This window comes from Vombatus ursinus, unplaced genomic scaffold (genome assembly GCF_900497805.2).
Source record: "Vombatus ursinus unplaced genomic scaffold, bare-nosed wombat genome assembly UNPS02010320.1, whole genome shotgun sequence".
Taxonomy (NCBI): domain Eukaryota; kingdom Metazoa; phylum Chordata; class Mammalia; order Diprotodontia; family Vombatidae; genus Vombatus; species Vombatus ursinus.
Window position 1 is genome coordinate 1031489 of NW_020950098.1, and position 20084 is coordinate 1051572.

Below are 20084 nucleotides of genomic sequence, written 5' to 3' on the forward strand. Positions count from 1 at the left end.
TTGAACTCTGGACATGATATTTTGGTCTACTCTAGTGATCTTATTCAAAGTTTGGGTAACCCTACACACATATAGACTTTCCCAGTTTTCTTCTCTACTATGACTATAGGTCAGTAGGGTCAAACGCAAATAGAAAAAGACCCCTATAGGCCACACTATGACTTAGAAAACCACAAATGAACATTATCTATATTATATTGTATTTTTACTTATTTTGTTAAACATTTCCCAATTAACATTTTAATCTGGTTCCTGGCCCATTGCACTTGGCCTGTGGTAGTTTGACACCTCAGTTGAAGGTGATGCAGAATGTTGGATTCTGTAATAATGCCACTGTTCTGCAGTTCTTTCAGAGAATTTATGAGATCATTCATTGTGGAAAAGGGAATCTTCCCTGACCGTTAGGCATTGTAGGTCGAGAAGTGGATAGAGTGCTGAGCCTGGAGTCAGGAAGACCTGAGCTAAAATCCAGCCTAAGACACTAGCTGTGTGACTGTAACAAATCACTTAACCTCTGTTTGCCTCAATTTCCTTAGCTGTAAAATGAGAATAATAATAGCACCTTCCTCCCTGGGTTGTTTCAAGGATAAAATGTGATAATATTTGTAAAGCTCTTAGTACAGTGGCTGGGGTATAGTACCTGCTTAATAAATCCTAACTTCTTATTAATATTACAACTGCTCTGGAAAAAGATAATTTATCGGGAAGGTGAAATTTTTGAGTTGTTCCTCAGACACAGCTCACAGCCTATTTTTTGCAACAAGAACACCTTTTTCCACCTATTCCTTAACTAGTTCTTCTGCTCTTCGGTATCAGAGTGACAGATCACTATCTAACTCTTAGGGTCATTATGAGGCTCAAATGAGGTAATATTTTAAAATGCTTAGCATAGTGCCTTGCACACAATAGGCATTTACTAAATGCTGTTATTATTATTAAGACAGAATGGATAGAGTTTGAGGCCTAAAGTCAGGAAAGACTTATTTTCCTGAGTTCAAATCCAGTCTCAGACACTCACTAGCTGTATGATCCTGGGCAAGTCACTTAATCCTATTTGCCTCAGTTTCCTCATCTGTAAAATGATCTGTAAAATAAAGAACAAATGGCAAATCACTTACTCTTTGCCAAGAAAATCTTCAAATTGGGTCATGAAACGTTGGACACCACTGAACAACAAAATTATTATTATTATTATTATTATTATTGTTTTTGGGAATGCCCTTTGAAGGCAAGGGCTATGTCATTTTGTTTTCTTATCTTAGCATCTAGTGTGGTGAGGGCTCCTGGTAAATGTGTATGCATGCAAAGGGGAGGATTTGTTACTTCTACTTTGTCCCTCCCAGCTTAGTTGATGTAATCACAAATGACTGGGTGTTAACATTTTTTTTTTTTTACAGTGTGAACATGTTTCTCTGATAGAATTCAGGGGACATGCCCCTGCAAAGGCTGGAGTCAGTCAACTGAAGGTCAGGTTCTAATAGTTTGGCAGTGAGACCATACTAGAAAGCAGCAATGGGAGGCTGGCAGGTACCCCTCCTCCCCCATCATGGTATCAGTACAGCCCCTTACCCATTAGGAGAGACCCCATTCAGTGCTTGGAGAGTCAGCTTCAGCCACAGCTGAGACGCATCCAGTCTGAAGCAGAGACATCCACTCTCCAAGCATACAGCGATCCAAAGAGGCCGTTACTTGCAGAGTGGGACCTCTGGCAGCAGAAAAGAGAGCAGCTGATTTTGGACTCAAGAGAGAACTAGCCCTGGCAACTGAGAGTCACTCCAGAAAAGAGCAGACCTTGGGAGGCTACCTGAGTAACTGGCCCAGCAGAGAGGCTGAGTTCAAGGTGGAGGTGCAGGGGTGGTGGTGGGGTGTCTTTATAAGCACTCTACAAGAAGAGAAAGCCCAGCAGTATTGCAGTTGTAAATTGCCTTTGTCACATGTCCACTACGTGTCCCTCACTACATTCACTCCCTATGATGTACTTAAAAGTTTGTGCCCATTCTTTCCACGGATAGTGTGTGTATTTGTGGGACATTTATGGGGTGACTATAGTTCCTATTTTTATTATTTGTGTTCACTGGGCTGAAGTTAATGGGAAGCATACTAGTAGTGGCTCAAGAGCTATAAATGGTGTAACCACTCTATAGGACCAGAATGCAAACTGGAGGAATTATCCTGAAGGCGGCGCTACATCCTTCTTCTTTAAGCACTTATTTATTATCAGTATTTAGCATTTCAAATATACAATACTATGTTTATATAATAGCTAGAGTTTATATATTACTTTAAGGGTTGCAAAAATGATTTGCAAACATTATTTCATTACCCTGGGAGGTAGATGCTATTATTCTCATTCCCGTTTTACAGGTAAGGAAATTGAAGCAGACAGAGGTTAAGTGACTTGCCCAGTGTCACACAGGTGGTAAACATCTGAGGCTGTATTCTGGACTCTGGTTAGCAGCAGCAACAACAGTTCAAGACTCCAGATTAAACCCCGCAGCATTAAGGAGCCTCTACAGCTTTTTCTGAGGGGGGGGGGCGGGACGAGAGCTCTAAGTACACGACTGCTTACGACGCTAGGTCACAGACTAAGACTTGTTAGAACTTTCGCGGGAACCTGGCTCCCCGGTAGCCCCGCCCACCCGAGTGAGCGATGGGCGGGCGCCCAAGCCCCGCCCTGTGATCGACATTGGAGCTCCGGATTTGGGGGAAGGCAGGCAAGGCAGGCGCATGGGCCCTCCCGAGCCTCCATTGGTTGACTGCCGCGGCCCAGAGAGGAAAGCCCACGTGGCAATTGGCTCAGCGGCCTGAGAGGGGGCGGGGCACGGCCGCGTTTTAAGGGCGGGTCAGGCTGCAGTGCGCCGGCGCGTCGCTGGGGACGCCGGACCGGGACTCCTAGTCGGGGGCACGAACTGTGTCGCCCCGCCCACGGGGCTCTTTGTCCAGTTAACTGTCAGCTGGTGGAGGGAGGGCTGCGGCCCGGGGGCGCCGGGGGCGGCGGAGACATGCCAGTGCGCTTCAAGGTGAGCTCCGGGGGGCCGGGGTCGGGGGACGTGGGCCTGCTGGGCCGGGGAGGGCGGGGAAGCCCCGCGTCCTAGGTGCCTCGGGCGCCGGCGCCCCATTTTACAGACGAGGAAACTGAGGCCCCGAGGCGGGAACGGACGTGTGTCCTCGATGATGCAGCCGGCCAGTGCCCGAGCCAGGAAAAGGCCCCGGTGGCCTGCCTGCCCAGGCCTCTGCTTCCCCTCCCCTGCATGCTCGGCCTTCTCCTCAGCAGGCCGAGTTTTCTCCCCAGCTTCTTCAGGAAGACACTTAAGAGTTACTGCGTGGAGCGCTATTATATTTTGGGGTGTGTGTGCGTGAGGGAGGGGTGGCATAGTGGAGGGAACACGTAATATATGCATGCGTGCTATATGTAACACATAATAATAATATGCATATATAATAAAAACAGGTCAATATGTGTGTATGCAGGGTGTCCCAAAAGTCTGAGTGCAGTTTTGGGCTCTAAAGCAAAAATTTAAGCTATGAAAGCTTAAAACTGCACTCTGACTTTTGGGACATCTTGTATAATAATAGTAATACTTAATAATAATAAATAATAATTTTGTTGCTGTTAAGTCATATCTGACTTTTTGTGACCCCATTTGGGGTTTTCTTGGCAAAGATACCAGAGTGGTTTGCCATTTCCTTCTCCAACTCATTTTACAGATGAAGAAATTGAGGCAAATAGGGTGAAGTGACTTGCCCAGGGTCACACAGCTAGTAAATGTCTGAGATCAGGTTTGAACTCCAGAAGGTGAGTCTTCCTGACTCCAGGCCCGGCACTCTGTGCACTCTGGTGCCACCTAGCTGCCCCAATAATAATAATAATAATAATAAAAATAATAATAATGATAATGATGATAGTTACCGTTTGTATAGTGCTATATGGTTTGCAAAGAGCTTTACATATCTCATTTAACACTAATAGTAATAACAGCTGTCAACATTTTTATAGCAATTACTATGTGCCAGATGCTGTGCTAATCGCTTTACAATTATCTCATTTGATTTTCATGACAACCCTGGAAGGTCCATCCTATTATTAGCCCCTTTTTACAGTTGGGGAAACTGAGGCACAGGAGAACTTAAGTGACTTTCCTAGGGTCCAACGGCTAGTAAGTATCTGAGGCAGGATTCAGGAAGACTGAGGTCTTCCTAACACCAAGTCGAGTGCTGTCTATGCACAGTGCCACCTGCCTATATTTGTGTCTCTACTCATACATACATGTGCATACACATTTCATATATACATATATGTATATAATATCCCCAAAGTGTAAGTACAGCCTTCTATACAATCACCTAGCTGTATTTGTATGTGTATGTATGTGACACACACACAGACAGGGTGTCCTAAAAGTCTTATTGTAATCTGCTGTGCATGATTCCACCTAGCTCTATTTGTGTGTATATTTTTACACAGTACACACATATGTATACATGTGTAGATACACAATATATAACAGATGTCTCAAAAGTCTTAATGTAGTCTATTATGCACTGTGCCTATATGTATATGTGTACATATGTGTGTGGATACATACATACACATGCACACATATACATTTAGGGTGTCTCCCAAATCTTAGTGCAATATTCTATGCACTGTGCTTCCTAGCTGCATTTGTATGTGTGTCTATGTCATATATAATGTATATAAAATGTGTGTGTTTCTACAGAAAGAATGTCCCAAAAGTATTGGTGCAGTATAGAGAATCATATTTTCTTATGCTTTTTAGAATTTGGGTAATGTGCTAGATTAGCTCTAGGGATCATTTGCCCTTTAAAACCCAACTCATGAAAAACAGGGTGTCTTCTTCTTCTGCTTAGGGAGGTGTGTCCTTATAGTTTCAAATCTTTGCCCTACTGCACCATATATCACATAGATCCTGTTATCCAGTGGACGCTTCAACAAGGATTGATTAATTAAATTCAACAAGAATAGTAAAGTTTCTACCATGTGCAAGGCACTGGAGAGTCAAAGATGAAAAAGGATACAGAGTGCCTACCCTAAAGGAGCTTACTTTCTGCTGAGGGATGTAAACAAGAAAGTAAAATGAAGATTAGCTGATGGGGGAGAGATCGATAATAAGTAGGGAACTCAAAAAAGACTTCTCATAGAAGAATATACCACCGCCATATCTTGAATTAGTAAAAATAGTCTCATAGTAATGATAACCTACCATGAAGGAATGCATTTAACTTCCTGTCACCCAGTTGTCAAAGGGAGATCTTTTGTATTTGATTACTAATTCTGAGATTTGAAATTTTTTTAAAGGTTCAAAAATATTACTTAATGGTGTTTGTTTACTGAGTCTCTGATTGTATCAATCCTATACATCTTTGCATTTTGCAGGGTCTGAGTGAATACCAGAGAAATTTTCTGTGGAAGAAATCACATCTCTCGGAGTTAAGTAATTCTCCAGAAAGTCAGAAAAGTCCATGGGCTGGACTTCGATCAGATCAAATAGGTAAGTTTTAGAAGTTGATGACTATTATAATTTGTGCAGATTTTTTCTTACTGGGCAAAATCATATGTCATCTTGGCTTTGCATTTTATAAATCGTTAGGTCTTCCCAAAATTCTTATGGTTGTCCTCGTTGACATACGTGAATTTGATGTAGTTGATGTTAACTTAAATGACCTTAACTTATAAACATCAGAATACTCTGCTGCATATAGAAGCACGTGAATATCTGCAAAGCAGTAGCAAATGGCAGATTTTTACTTGTATTGCAGCCAGTGTTTTGTGTAATTTTTGCAAGTTGCTGTCAGATGACATTGTTACATGAGCAACTGTGAAGTTGAGGCTTTAGAGAACAGAGGTGAGCCAGGGGTTAGATGGAAAGGTCTGCTGTGCTCATCCTCCAACTCCTCAGACCTCTCATCTGCTCCTGAGGGGCAGCTCTTTTCCTATGTTTCACCCCTTCCCTAAATCAGATAAGACCTTCCCATGTTGGGAGAGGGACAGGAATGGGAGGTGGTTTTCCTGTTTGGAAGCCTGGGAAAACATGCTTTAGGCTGTGTCTTATTGGATGACCTTGGTCCCAGGGTAACAGAACAGGAGCTGGGGAAATGGAGAGCTTTAACAGATTAAATCAGAGGGGATTTCTGAGATCATCTCGGGGAAGGGGAGAATAGAACCCATATCACTAACCAGGGGCAGTTGGGCTTCTATACTTCTGGCAGTGTTGAGAATGGATTGCTTGCTCAAAAATAGGTTCTGGATGCTGTCTTGTCTTTGTTATACTTAAATGCTTGAAAGGCTGTGTGATTTTTTTTTTTGGTACTGAATGCAAAGGGCAACTCCTCCATGCCTTGATAGATGGTCCAAGTTGCTATAGCCAGCCTATTTGAATTTAGATTGGTTCTCTCAATTATGAGAAACACAGTTCTTTTCAGTGCCAGAGCTTAGAGTTTTTTCATCTTGGTAGGACCTGCTCGAGCTTGTTCTACTGGCAGACTTTCAAGATGTCAGGTCACGTGTATGCCGTGGTGAGACATCAGTGTATGACTTTGATAGGTGTTACTTAGACTGCATGAAATTCTACCAGTTGGAGTCTTTGGTAAATTATCAAGCCCAAATAAATGTCCTAAAAATGCAGGCTTTGGTTGGGGTGACAAGGGGAAACTCTATTTGGTCATCTTTACCTTTGGGTTGAATTAGTTTGGTCAGATTTCCTTCTTAAACTGAGATGACCTCAATTAGATTTTAGGTGGAAGGGTAAGGGTGGGGGGAAACAAGTAGAGCAGAGTGTAGAGAAGGGACAGATAATTTGGGATTATGGTGATGTTGGGGGAGGCACAACAAGCCTAGATGGGATATTATAATGAAAGGGAGCTTGGACAGTGTGAGAACCTTACAGGCCTGGAATGCTTAAGGATCTTAGAAATTTGGAAAAAGGGAGGTAGGAAAATGCCAAATAAAAATTCCAAGAACTTTTTGTGGGGCTCTCTGTCCTTGCCTTTTCCTTTTCTGCCAGCTCCCTTTTTAATCTCTATTCCCAGAGGCATTAGGAGGTAAGAGCAAACCTTCTTTCTTTGTATGTTGCCTGATGATACTTGGAAAAGCGCCCTTCATGTTCCTTAAGTGCCATAGGGAGCTGCCCCAACTCAGAAACACCAGAACGCTGAAGTGTCTTTACTGATTGTAGAATTTACAGCTGGGAGACACCTTAGGAATCATGTAGTCTACATTCTTCCTTTTATAGGTGAAGAAACGAAAACTGGCTTTGTGATTTACAGAAACCACTGACATGCCCCAGGTGATGTTGGTGGTAAAGAACAGAGCCACCATTCCCATGGGAGCCCTCTGTCTCTAGACCCAGCATTCTGAGTGGGTACAGAGACACTTTGGGCCTTGCATCATATTTTATGTGGTTACTTAGAGGGAGTAACAGATAGTACCCAGACCAACTCACTGACTTTCTCTCCACCATCATGTTTCTGCCCACTTTTCTTTCACTTCTTGATTACTTGAAAACAGAGAATTTGGAATTAAATTCTGTATGTTCTTGTGCAAATCACTTAATCTCTATGCCAGTTTCCCCAACTATAAAATGAAGGGGTTGGATCAGACTTGTGCAGCCTTTAGGGGCCCTTCAAGCTCTAGATTTATGGTCTCTGAACTTTTCCACTTTTCAGTAAAGTAATCTTTACAGCTAAAGAGCTTCCCCCTAATTTGGACAATTTTGGTTTGTTTTGTGACTAAGGTTCCCAATCTGTAAATTCTGTTTGTTTAAAAAAAAAAGTTTGCTCTATTAAAATAGATTCATCAGACAGAATTCACTGCAGTGGTATCAGCTGTTCAAGGAGATTGCAGAATCTCTTCTTGTCTTGGAATATTTACTTTTCTCTGACTAATCTGCATAAGAAAGCCTTTTGAAAAGGTTCAAATTTGAACAGCACCAAAGCCGATTGTTTTTATTAAGTAGCCAGGAAAAAACAATTAGAAACTGTGGCAATATGTCCTTTTTGACTTGCCAAGTGTATGATGTCGTGACCTTGGTGCCTGTCACAACTGACTGGAACAGCATGACCCTAAATTTGTTTTCTTTTTTCTGAGAAGACTTCCAGGACTTACATTTCTTAGGCTAGGTTTTATTTTGAAAAATCCTTATTTAGTTTGCGTTAAGACTTTAAAATTCAAGTAAGCATTTTTACTTGAATTTCTCCTCCTTTCCTTATACAAATTTGTGTCTTTATAACATTAGAACCATCATTATGACATTGGAACCACTAAGTACTCTTTTTATTAACTCTGTTTTACAGGAATCACGAAGGAACCAAGTTTTATCTCAAAGAAAAGAGTTCCTTATTATGACCCAGAAATTCCCAAATACCTTGAGTGGAAGGCAGAAGATGCCTCTGAGAACGAGTTGGTTGTATTACCAGAACCTGAAGTCCCAGAGGTGCCAAAACTGCAGGAAACAAAAGAAAAAGATGACCTGAATGAAGAAAGAATTTTAACCACTGAGGTCTCTCGAGTGCCCAAGAGGGTTCGGTCTCATTCTGCTGACTCTCGAGTTGCAGAAGCCATTGACCCTGTGGATAATAACAAAGAAGCAATTTCAGATCCCACACCAGCACATAGGAATGCAGAACCACAAAAGCCTTCCCAAGGTCTTTCAGAAAATGTCCATAACCAGGTAAGAATTTTCACTTAGTTTTCTGAAAGGTAAAGAAAAAAATCTCAGCTTCAAAGTAGCTCTAGCAGTACTGGCATACATACCTAAAACTTTTTTGTGTGTTGTGCTGGGCTTCAGCTTAGTTAGGGATCATTTCTAAACCTTGACTCTTGATTATCCACATAAACTTGGGAATCAGTGTCAGTGATACAAAACAGTGGAGGATTTGCCTCCGGATTTTATTCACTGCATATCAGTATCTGAATCCTGAGAGAGAGATCAGATGGAGACAGAAGGGAAGTAGGAGCCTCCCTCCACAGGTGGTGAATTCAGATACTATGGTCTGTCCTTTAAGGGTTGACCTCTCAATAGCCCCCTTTCAGTTTCTTATCATGGACCAACAGGAAAGCAAACAGAGTCTTGATTGACAAAAAACCCTAAGAGGAAGGAGGAGAGGACTGGCTGGATCTCCCAAGTATCATTGCCAGCCTTGCTCTCTCATGCCAAGGCTGGGTTGTTGTCACGCACATAAGGGGTTTGTAGCAGCGCTTGTAGGGATAGCACTATCTCCTGGGTTCCTTTGCCTGTTCGAGCGCTCCTTCCCAGTTTCATGTCTGCAGCTGATTGGGACAATAGAAGAGCACTAAATAGTGTTAGAGAAGAGCCCGTGGCCCCTCAGAGAAAGCAGACAAGGAGAGGGGATTCAAGAAAGGTGATGGGGAAGCTCGGTGGGTAAGGGGCAGTGTCCATGGTAGTGACTGAGTACATAATGATAGCAACTAGATGGCCTTCGGATAGGAGAGTCAATCCTAACTAAAATACTAGCATGATATTAAAATGTCATTATTAAGTGTATTGTAACTATTTGATTTGAAAAATCTTAATAGCTTTAAGGAGGGAAATCAAGATTTGGTTTAAATGGCAATTGTATGAATGATGGAAAGTTAAAAAAACTTGGATAAAACAATGAATTTTTTTTTTAAGCAGTTGGACAGGATTCTACGAAGGAAAGCAGGATTGCCTGTTACTCCCATATATCATTCCCTCAGAAATTCTGAATACCAAAGACAATTTGTATGGAAGACCCCGAAGGAGAACTCCCCAGTTCTTGCAGCCAATCAGGTAGCTTGAAGGATGGGTTGACAGTATTCGGTAACTTTTTACAATGTAGGGATGCATGTTAACATGGGACCAAGATCCTAAAAAAACTCAACTGAAGTATAAAAGAAGTAGAGTCTAGGAAAGTGAAACTTTTGCTTAAAAGTTGCTTTAAATTGCCTGGTTGGGTTCTTTGTTATTACTTTAAATTTCTCCAGCGACTTAATTTCCTTTTTCTTCTTTTTTTGTAAGTATACTTAGACCTCATATTAATTTATTTCCTGCATACTTTTGTACCTTCAGAACCTCCAAGAATTAGAAGTGGAATGGAATGCTGTTAGTTGTACCTAGAGCAGTGATCTTGTCAGTTGCAACTACTGTGGAGTTACTAGTATTTGTTATTTTAGTCATAACTGTTCAGTGCAAAAAATTTAACTTACATAGAGCTTTCCATAAGTGATAACAGATAACACCTTTGCTTTTTAAAAACCTACTCACAGAAGTCCTAATAGATTAAATCTTCTGACAAGATTAGAAATCTTACTTGAAACTTAGAAAATAAAAACTTAGCATCTCTCCAGTTTCTTAGATTTTTTCAGGTAAATTATTTGGGTTCCTTAAACCAGAGATGAACTTGTCATAAATCTGGTGACTACTTCAGTAGGATTATGTGCAGATGAAAGAATTGGGTTAAGTCAATGTTGTTTCCTTAGAATGAACAAAATGAATCATTACCATTGTCTTGGGTATTAATTTCATCCCTGTCATTAGAGAAGGGTCTGAAGGAGTTTTTTGGAGTCAAATTTGGTATTTCATTTGAAGCCATATCAGTTTCTGAAATCTGTGTATGTATTGGAGAGCTGTGTGAAAGAAGCTGATATTGAGTTTGTAAATAAATTTTATTATGCCAAAAGCCTGTTTCTGAAAAGATGCCATATACAAGTTTGTAAGTTAACTGTGACGCCTTTAGTTAAGAAATCCCTGGGGTTATAAAATACCAGATCACTACAGTGTATACTTAGATTCAGACTTTGTCAAGAAATAATGTTTTGGAAGTACAAATAAATGGCAGAAACTCCCAATTTTATACATTGAACTTCATACCTCTTGTGCTTGTTTTTTCATATTAGAAACTTAAACTGTATAGTAAAAATGCAAGTCAGACTCTGATATTTGCAAAAAGGGTATTAGAGGCAAAGGACAGAAATATGAAAAAAAAGTTTTTTCTTGCCTAATATAAGTTGTTTTAGTTTAAGATAACAATTAAACAAATTATAAGAGATGTTTAAGCTTTCAAATACAAGTATTTTTTCCTTATTGATTGTAGTGAGCAAATTATGATTTAAATAAATAACTGCTGCAGTGTTTAAAATACTATTGCAGGAAATGGAAAAAAAAACACCTAAGAGAATGAATAAATAAAAGTGCAAATGAATCAATTTTTTTTTTTAAGAGAGAGAATGTTATGGTGGGAAGAACTCTGAAATCTAGGAGTCCAGCATTCAGGTTCTAGTCTGAATTCTGTCATTAAATTCAGACTCAGAATATGAGAGCTAGAAGGGCCTGAAAAGTTCACCTCTCTGGGCCTCAGTTTTTTCTTATTTGAAATGAAGGGACTTAATTGAATGGCTTGTCCAGAGGCTATGTAAAGTGGTCCCGTCACTTTAACTCAGGGGACCTCAATTTCTTTTGTCTTCCAAAGGTCCTTTCCAGTTTTAAGCTATCAGGATTGCATGACCTTGTAGCAACAATCTTTGAAGTAGTTGGTATTCATCACAGCTCCTTTTCATTAGCTGGATTGACCCTATGTCAGATGATGAATAGATTGTGTTTGGTTGGCATTTCTGTTTCCTGTCTAATACTTTGTTTCTTTTACTCTTGTCTTCAGGAGTTAGCACACTGTAGTTCAGTTTAACAGACATTTGTTAAGATTCCAATATTTGTTAGGCTCTGTCCTCTGTATTGGGGATAAAAAGGCAAAATACTTGGGGATAAGCTGGATTCATTCACCTAAGTACAAGTACAGATACAGATCAGGGAAGGTTTTGTGGAGGTCCTTGGCACCTCAGTTGGGCTGTTGCATGTGACAGCTTGTGAAGAGGAAGGAGCTAGGGTGAGAGAGGTAATATTGAGCTCCAGGGAACAGTTTGTAGACCAATTTGCCTTGAAGGTAGAGTGTAAGAAGGGGAGGTGGTGAGAGTGAGCTGGGGAGGAGGCAGCATAAAAAAAAAAACAAAGCCTGGAAGAGTAGATTGGAGTCAGATTGTCAAGCACTTTAAATACCAGCTAGCGTTTGTGTTATTCCAGAGTCAGTAGGGAGCCACTGAAGACTTTTGAGCACAGGAATGACGTGGTTAGATTTATTTTGGCAGCTCCATAGAGGATGGCTTGAAAGGAGAGACTAGAAACTGAGGGACCAGTTGGGAGGTTCTTGTAATATTCCAGGCCTGAGGTGATGAGGTCCTAGATTAGGGGGCTGGCAGGTGAGTAGAAAGAAGGGATTGGAGGTGAAAGATGTAGAAACACAATCATAAGACTTGGCAAGTGATTGGATATAGGGGGTAGGAGAGGGGAAATCAAGATGGCTCCAAAAGTGATTGGGTGATAAATAGGGTGGGGGTATCCTTAAGAGAAGTAGAGAAGTTAGGAGGAAGGTCAGTTTTGGGAAAATCAGTCACTCAGTGTGTACTTAGTAAGCACCCACTCTGTGTCAGGTACTGTGCTAGTTGCTATTTGAAACAGAGACAGAATTGAGAGTCCCTGCCTTTGGGGGTTTATATTCTACTGAGGAGATAGACAAAACATGATTGTTTGTTGTTGAGTGATTTCAGTCACATCTGACTCTTTGTGACCCCTTTTGGGATTTTCTTGACAAAGACCCTGGAGGGGTTTGCCATTTCCTTCTCCAGCTCATTTTACAGATGAGGCCACTGAGGCAAACAGGGTGAGATGACTTGCCCAGGGTCAGACAGCTCATAAGTATCCAAGGCCAGATTTGAACTCAGTTTTCTTGACTCCAGGCCCAGTGTTCTTTTCCCTGGGCCACCTAGCTGCCCTGATTTTGTTGTTGTTCAGTCGTGTCCAACTCTTTGTGACCTCATTTTGGGGTTTTCTTGGCAAAGATAATGGAGTAGTTTGTCATTTCCTTCTCCAGCTCATTTTACAGATGAGGAAGTGAGGCAAACCAGGGTTAAGTGACTTGCCCAGGATTACATTGCTAGTATATGAGGCCATATTTGAATGCAGGTCTTTCTGACTCTAGGCCTAGCTAGATCCACTGTGCCACCCAGCTGCCCATTAAAACATGATTATACATGAGTAAATGCAGGATGTGTGTGTGTGCGAGTGTAGATAATTTCTGGTAGGGCACTAACAACTGGGGAAAGCTTCTCAAAGGAGGTGGCTGTCACTCTGTACCTTGAAGGGATCCAGGAGTTCCAAGATGGGGAGGGAGAGCATTTCAAGCATGAAGGTAGCATAGGCCAAGGCATAGATATAGGAGATCAGTTGTCTCCAGAGAACAGTAAGCAGGCTGGTTTATGGAGTGTAGAATGAATGAGGGGATGATGGACAGTTCAGGCAGAATGGGGCCAGATTATGAAGGGTTTTCAATGCCAAAATGAGGAGTCTGCATTTTGTCCTAGGAAGTCATGCCTGTGCTTCGGAAATATCACTTTGGCAGCCATGTGGAGGGTGGAGTGAAGAGAGGGGTGAGGGGATGGGGCTGTGGGGATGGTGGGAGTGGAACCAGTTAGGAGCCTACTACAGTGATTCAGGAAAGCGATGAGTAGGGTCCATGCTTGGGTAGTGGTGGTGTGAGAGAAGGTGGTGGTGGTGAGAGAAGGGGGTGAATTTGGGAGCTATTGAGGAGGGAGAACTGACAAACCATAGCTGTGAGGGGGTGGGGGCTAAGGGAGAGTGAAAGGGAGAGCTGAGAATGACTCCTAAGTTGGGAACCTTGATGAAAAGATATAATGAGTTCCAATTTGGATGTATTGGGTTTGAGATGCCAACAGCACATTAAGTCTAGGTAGAGTTGTCCAAAATCAATCAATGATAAGGATTTATTAAGTACCCATTATATGCCAAAAGGCAGTTTTTGATAAGGCTCCAAGAGATTAGGGCTGAATTTGTTCATTTGGTAGTCATTTACATAAAGATAATTGAAACCACAGAGAGAATGAAGTGGGGAAGGCCCAGGATAGAAATTTGGGATATAAGCTGAAAAAGTGGGAGATGAATGATGATTCAGCAAAGGAGGCTAAGAAATTATAGACAGGTAGGATAAATAGGAAAGAGTAGTGTCATGGAAACCAAAGAGTCTGTTAAGAGGAAAGGGTTTTGAACATGTCAAAAGCTGCAGAAAGGTAAAAAAAGGATGAGAAATGAGAAAAGACCAAAAGAGGTACTGGTAACCTTGGAGACACAGGTTTCAGTAGAGTGGTGCTGTAAGAAGCCAATTTGTAAGAGGCTGAGAAGTAAGTAGGAAGGGGGACAGGAGAAGTAGATTGGGGGTGAGGTGGGAGTATAGATGATCTGTTTTAGAAACTGGCTTGAAAAAAGTCTTTGGATTTTGCAGTTAAGAGATTGTTGGTAACCTTGGACAGAGTTAGGAAAACCCCCTTTCACCCCTTCGTCATTTTGGGAAGAAAAAACAAACAAATATATATTTTTATCTTTCAACATTATGTTGATATGCTGACAGCCCTTAATAGTAACTATAATTTAAAGTATTAGTCTGAGAACAGAAGAGACCAGATGTATTAACACATGCTGATCTTTGGATATTAGCTTCTTGGCATGTGAATGGAAGTATAATGGACAACAAATACAGTTTTGTGCGTGGTAACTTAATCGTTTATCAGTTTGGTGTAGTGAAAAGTATGTTAGATTCTGAGTCAGAAGACCTGGGTTTAGTTCCTGGCTCAGCCATTAACTAGTTGGATAACCTTCGACAAGTTATATTGCTTTTCTGGTCTTCACTTTTCTCATGTTAAAAATTAAAAGGGTTGGATGAATTATCTTTATGTTTCCTTCTACCCATAACATTCTGTTGTATTTTATTGTCTGTTCTTAGAGATCTAATTTTTGCGTGATTGACCCTTGAAAATAGGAAAAATAACTTTGTTGTTCTTATTTTAAGGTTTTTTTAAATAAAAATAAATCTGTTCCACCGTTCAAAGTTGATGTAACTATCCCTGAAACAGAATACAAGAGGAATTTCAAAGGTTTGTCTCCAAACAAAGAAAGAAGATATAAGCATGATTTGAAAGAGAATGAAAATCCTGAAATTGACTCACCTGAGAAGGTATTATCATTTCTTATCTTTTTTAACTACCATTTTCTGTATCTTATTCTTTATTGGATATATGATGGTTTAGTCTACTTGAAAAATAACATATCATGGCTTTCTAGGAGCCATGAGTACAGTCAGAATGTAAATTAAAAAAAAAACAAAACCAAAACCAAAACCAAAAACCATGGTCACAGCAATTGCCGTTCTATTCTTTTGAGAAAAGGTACAGCAGACAAGATCTCATTTAATGTAATGCATATGGGTTGCCTCAGTATACATGTCATGTTTTTTCTTTGGAATATCAGCAATATTAATTGCACCTTAGAGAAGTTTCTCTTCTTTGTACTAAATTCATAATCGGTGAAAATTAAAGTGCTCTAAACTCAAAAAGATAACAGCATTTTATAAATTTCTTAAATGCCAGTAGTACTTGAATATGAGCAAAGCTTGACCTTAAATGAATTGCTTAACTACTTTGAGCTTCAGTTAACACAGTGATAAAATAAAGTGGTTGAGCTGATGACCTCATTGTCACTTCTAGCATGACGATCCTGTAGTTTTTCAAGGACCTTCTTGTCATGATAAGAAGTAATGAGGTTGCCATCCGAAAGACAGTGTTTTTAAGGATAAACAGTACACACCAATGTATAAAATCAAGGGTTCTCAGCAGTTGGCTACAATCTAGAGAATGAGCCTGTACTGGGAGTTTTAGATTGAAAACTACCCAAAAGTAGGGACTGTGTTGTTGATTCATATTTATATCACCAGTGCTTAACAGTGCCTGGCATATAGTAAGTGCTTAATAAATGCTTTATCTGTCTGACTTTATCTATGTCCTCAGAAAAATGTTACTCTAACCCCGAAAGAGTAATATGTTGAGCATCATATTGAGATCTTTGGAAAAAAAAATAAAAACATTATTTTACCCTTAGAAAAGCATGATATGTCTCTACCTGATATACTGTGTATATTGTAACTCTGGTCATCTTCAGAAAGATATAATAGAAATAGAAAATATTCAAGGAGAAACAGGTAAACTCACCATCATTATTAATCATTATTTTGATGGATCTGACCATGCTACTCCTTTGAATTAGAAAAATGTTGCTATTTAAGAACAGATTGGGACTCATAACCACAGAATTATGGTTGGAAGGAATGCTAAAATTCATCCTGTCCAATCTTCATTGCTTTATGTGGCTGATGGAACTGGAACCCAGAAACTCCCGTGTAAAAGCTAAGGGCTCTCAGGCTCGCAGGGGTGGGTGTTGGAATGTAGAATTCAGGAATGGGTGCTGTTATGTGAATGTGACTTGCTTTCCATGTCCCGAGTTACTAGAATGGTGGCAAGGCACCTTTTAAAACTTGAATGAGGTAAATTTGTGGCAATTAAAGGAAATACCGACATCGTAGGGTTTATAAGCCCATAGACCTCATTGTCCCAAGAAGTGGTCTAGTGCTTTGTCCTTGTCCCAGGAGCAAACTTCACCCTTTCCTACGTCTGTACTTTGCTTTTGCCTTTCTCTCTGCTGGGAATGCCACCCGTCTCATCTCTTTTCTAATTACTGCCTGTCCTCAAGGCCTAGCTCAAATAATAGGTCATAGGATTTAGGTCTGTTAATGAACTCAGATTACCTGGTCCAAACCCTCTCATTTCACAGATCAGGAAACCAAATAGTTGAAATGACTTGTCCTAGATTGTTTCTCCTTATAAGGCCTTTTTGACCCATCCCATCCTGAAGTGCTTTTTCCTTACTTTGAGCTCTTATCATACTTATTATTGGTACCATTTGGGAATTAATTAGCCGTCATAGGTTTTGTATTTTTATCTCAAGATGTTATTGAAATGGCTGTTATTTTACAGTAGCCATTTATTAATTTTAATGATTGAAATTATATATTTCAATAACCATTTATTAATATTATTAGTAATAACAAATTGAGATAATGATTTAATTTAATGATTCCCTTACAGCTATAAGGGAACAAGTAGAATTTTCATTTTATAGATGAGAAACTGAGGATCCAAAAAATTAAGTGATTTACCTGTGTTCACACAACTAGTAAATAAACACTCCATCTCTGCTTGCTGAAATCGTTCTTTATTTCCTTTCCATGCTGGGTTCGGTGGTGTCACAGCCCATTGCCCTGAAGCATTATGCAAGGCGAAGTGGAGGAGATACAAAGAGCACCTCTTCCCTTACCTCCTAGAATTTAGTCTGACTGAGATTGGGTGGGGATACAGTCTCTTAAACTTCAGTGAACCTGCGATCTCATCGTTGCTGTTATTCCTTTGAAAAGGCATATCAGGATGGGCAAAACTGTGGCCCTCTAGGTCCTCAAGCGTGGCCCTTTGACTGAATCCAAACTTGATAGAACAAATCCTCTTACTAAAAGGATTTATTCTGTAAAACTTGGACTCAATCAAAAGGCTGTACCCAAGGACCTAGAAGGCCACATGTGGCCTCCAGGCCACAGCTACCCCACCCCAGTATAGATCAGTTCTCATCCATGCCTTCTCCTCATTTGTGATTCATCTCTGTGTCCTCCCATAAATCCTCCTCAGTGTTCTGCAAGCAGCCTTCTAGGTCTTTCACAATTATTTGTGTACCAGTGTAGCACTAAGGCCATTGAGTGATCTGTTATCCCTCATAACTAGCCCCTCTCCTTTTCTAATTATCCATTTCTCGCGTTCCAGTGTTATTGGGAATATTCTCTGGTTCAACACATGTCTCTCTATTATCATTTGGGTCACCAGCAGTTTGAGTCTTAATCCTCATGGGCTTATAACAAGTACATACTAAAAAAAATGTAATATAATAAGACAAGTAAAAGTGCTCTATAAGGTTGAAGGAAGGGAAGGTAATAGGGGAATCGGAAAGCTTCATGGAGCGTATTATGTTTGAACTGAATTTCAAACTTGGGGAAGGGCAGAGCCATTCTAGGCTGAGGGAGTAGACGTGGCCAAAGGCAGGGTATCTGTGTCCTGTTCTGGCCTTGTCACTTCACATCCCCATACCTTTGCAAAGGTTGTCCTTTGCCATATCCTATGCAATATCCTAAATTCCTATGCCCAGAATGCGTCCCTTCTTTACTTCCATCTCTTAGTCCCTAGCTTCCTTTAAGTCTCAGCTCAGGGACCATCTTCTATGTGAAGAAGCTTTCTTGATTCTTTTCCCCAATCCCCTGACTGACATTTTTGGTGCTTTCTTCCTCCACAAATTTTCCCTATCTTATATTCACTTGTCTGTGTTCTCTAAAGGCCCTAAGTTGTGGTGCAGGTGCTGACTTGTATTGGTAGAGGGAACTTCCTCACTGGGAGTTCCCTCAAGCAGTGAACTCACTGGTTTGTTCCCTGAGATCCCTAAATCCTCATCTGTGCACTAGCTATATCCCCTTAAAATCATTCAGGTAATAAGCATTTATTATGTGCACACCAAGAGCTGTGGTAGGTGATGGGATAACAGAGGCAAAAATGACACAATTCCTGCCTTTTAGGAGCTTACATTCTTTCAGAGGAGACTCTTAGGAATGTAAGTCAATACAAGGTAATTTCTGGGAGGCCCAGGGGTGGGGGAAGGCTCTAGGCTCCAGTTGCTTAGAGGATCAGGAAAGGCCTCCCTCATAAGGAGATTGTATGGGGGCTGAGCTTTCCTGGGCAAAGGCACAGTGAGGACAAGGAGCAACGAGAAAGCCAATGAGTGAACGAAAGGGAATATCATTTACTAAGCTTGGAAAGGCAGCATGGAACCAGCGTGGGAACACAGGCTCCTTGAGGGAAGGGACCTTTTTGGTTTGTCTCTGTATCCCCAGAACATAATAGTGCTTTGCACGTATTTAACAAATATCTGTTGAATTGAAAGTTGAGGATAGATATTATAGATAGAGAGTACTCCAGTTTGGCTGGTTTGTAGGGTATGTAGAAAAGCACAGTTTCCTTCAGTGCCGAGCAGTAGACTTTGGACTCCCTTTGACTGGCATTAAGAACCACTGAAGCAGAAGAATGATATGCTTAGATCCTTGCCTGAAGAGTCCTTCAGTAGTTTGTGAATGTGTTAGGTGGTAAAGAGTGATTAGGCAGCTAATGCAGTAGTCCAAGTGGGAAGTAACAAGGGCCAATACTAGACTAGCTTGGGTCATAGAAAGGAGAAAATAGTCATGAAATGTTGTCCCATGGTCACAAGAACTTGATAATTGTTTGGGTATGAGAGGAGGAAGAAGTCAAAGAACTTTGAGGTTGGGCAGGTATGTGGTACTTTTGATAGAAAAAAAAAAGAGAGAAGTCTGTAGCAGTTGGTTTTGAAGGAAAGAGGATGAGTTTGGCTTCCTAATGTTTACTTCCCTTTCATTTCAAACACTTCTTAAGGGCCTGCTAAATGTAAGGCACCTCTCTAGGGAATATAAACACAAAAAGCTCCTAATCCCCTTTCTCTGGGAGCCAACATTTTCCTGGGGGATTAGAAGGTAAGGATAAGGAGATAAAAGGTAACTTGAGACGGAAGATTGCACTGATGCCTGGGGGAGGCAAGGAAAGGATTTTAGTGGGAGATGGCATCTTAGCTGAGGCTTGAGGAGGTAATGATTGTAAGAGGGAGGAAACAGGAGGAAATTTCAAGCATTGATGATGCCTTGCAAAGGCAGAAACTGGAGATGGAATACCAAATCTGGGCAGTAGCAGCAGCTAGTAGGCCATTTTATCTGGCACATAGGGTTTATGATAGGAAGTAATATGAAAAAAGTCTGGAAAGGTGATTGGGTACCTAACGCTGAGGGTTTTAAATGCCAGATCTGTGCCCAAGATGCTTCTGGTACATATAGATGAGGATATCCTATAGGGAGTTGGAAATGTGGTCAGCACCCAGGAGAGTAGTTAGAGCTGGAAGGATATTTGGGAGATTTATGTCTTGTTTTACCAATTGGTTGGTAAGACATCTAAACAAATAACATGTTATAGGATCATCGATCTTGTTATTGTTTGTCTTGCGTTCTCAAAGAGGACTGTGACATCAGGAAGGTGATGC

The 20084-nt window shown here is 40.8% G+C and overlaps 1 protein-coding gene across 5 annotated transcripts in view; it reads left to right on the top strand.

Moving 5' to 3' along the window:
* Window positions 1–2885: 2885 nt before the first annotated feature.
* Window positions 2886–20084, top strand: part of MDM1 (Mdm1 nuclear protein) — a 36039-nt gene continuing 18840 nt past the window's right edge. For 3 of the 5 annotated variants that reach the window (XM_027854204.1, XM_027854207.1, XM_027854206.1), the window contains exons 1-5: window positions 2886–3020; window positions 5399–5513; window positions 8314–8690; window positions 9654–9791; window positions 14911–15075. In XM_027854204.1, coding sequence (XP_027710005.1) covers window positions 3003–3020; window positions 5399–5513; window positions 8314–8690; window positions 9654–9791; window positions 14911–15075 — 813 coding nt within the window. In that variant the 5' untranslated portion in view covers window positions 2886–3002. The remainder of the gene's footprint in view (window positions 3021–5398; window positions 5514–8313; window positions 8691–9653; window positions 9792–14910; window positions 15076–20084) is intronic. The other 2 variants (XM_027854205.1, XM_027854208.1) reach the window with 1 other exon arrangement.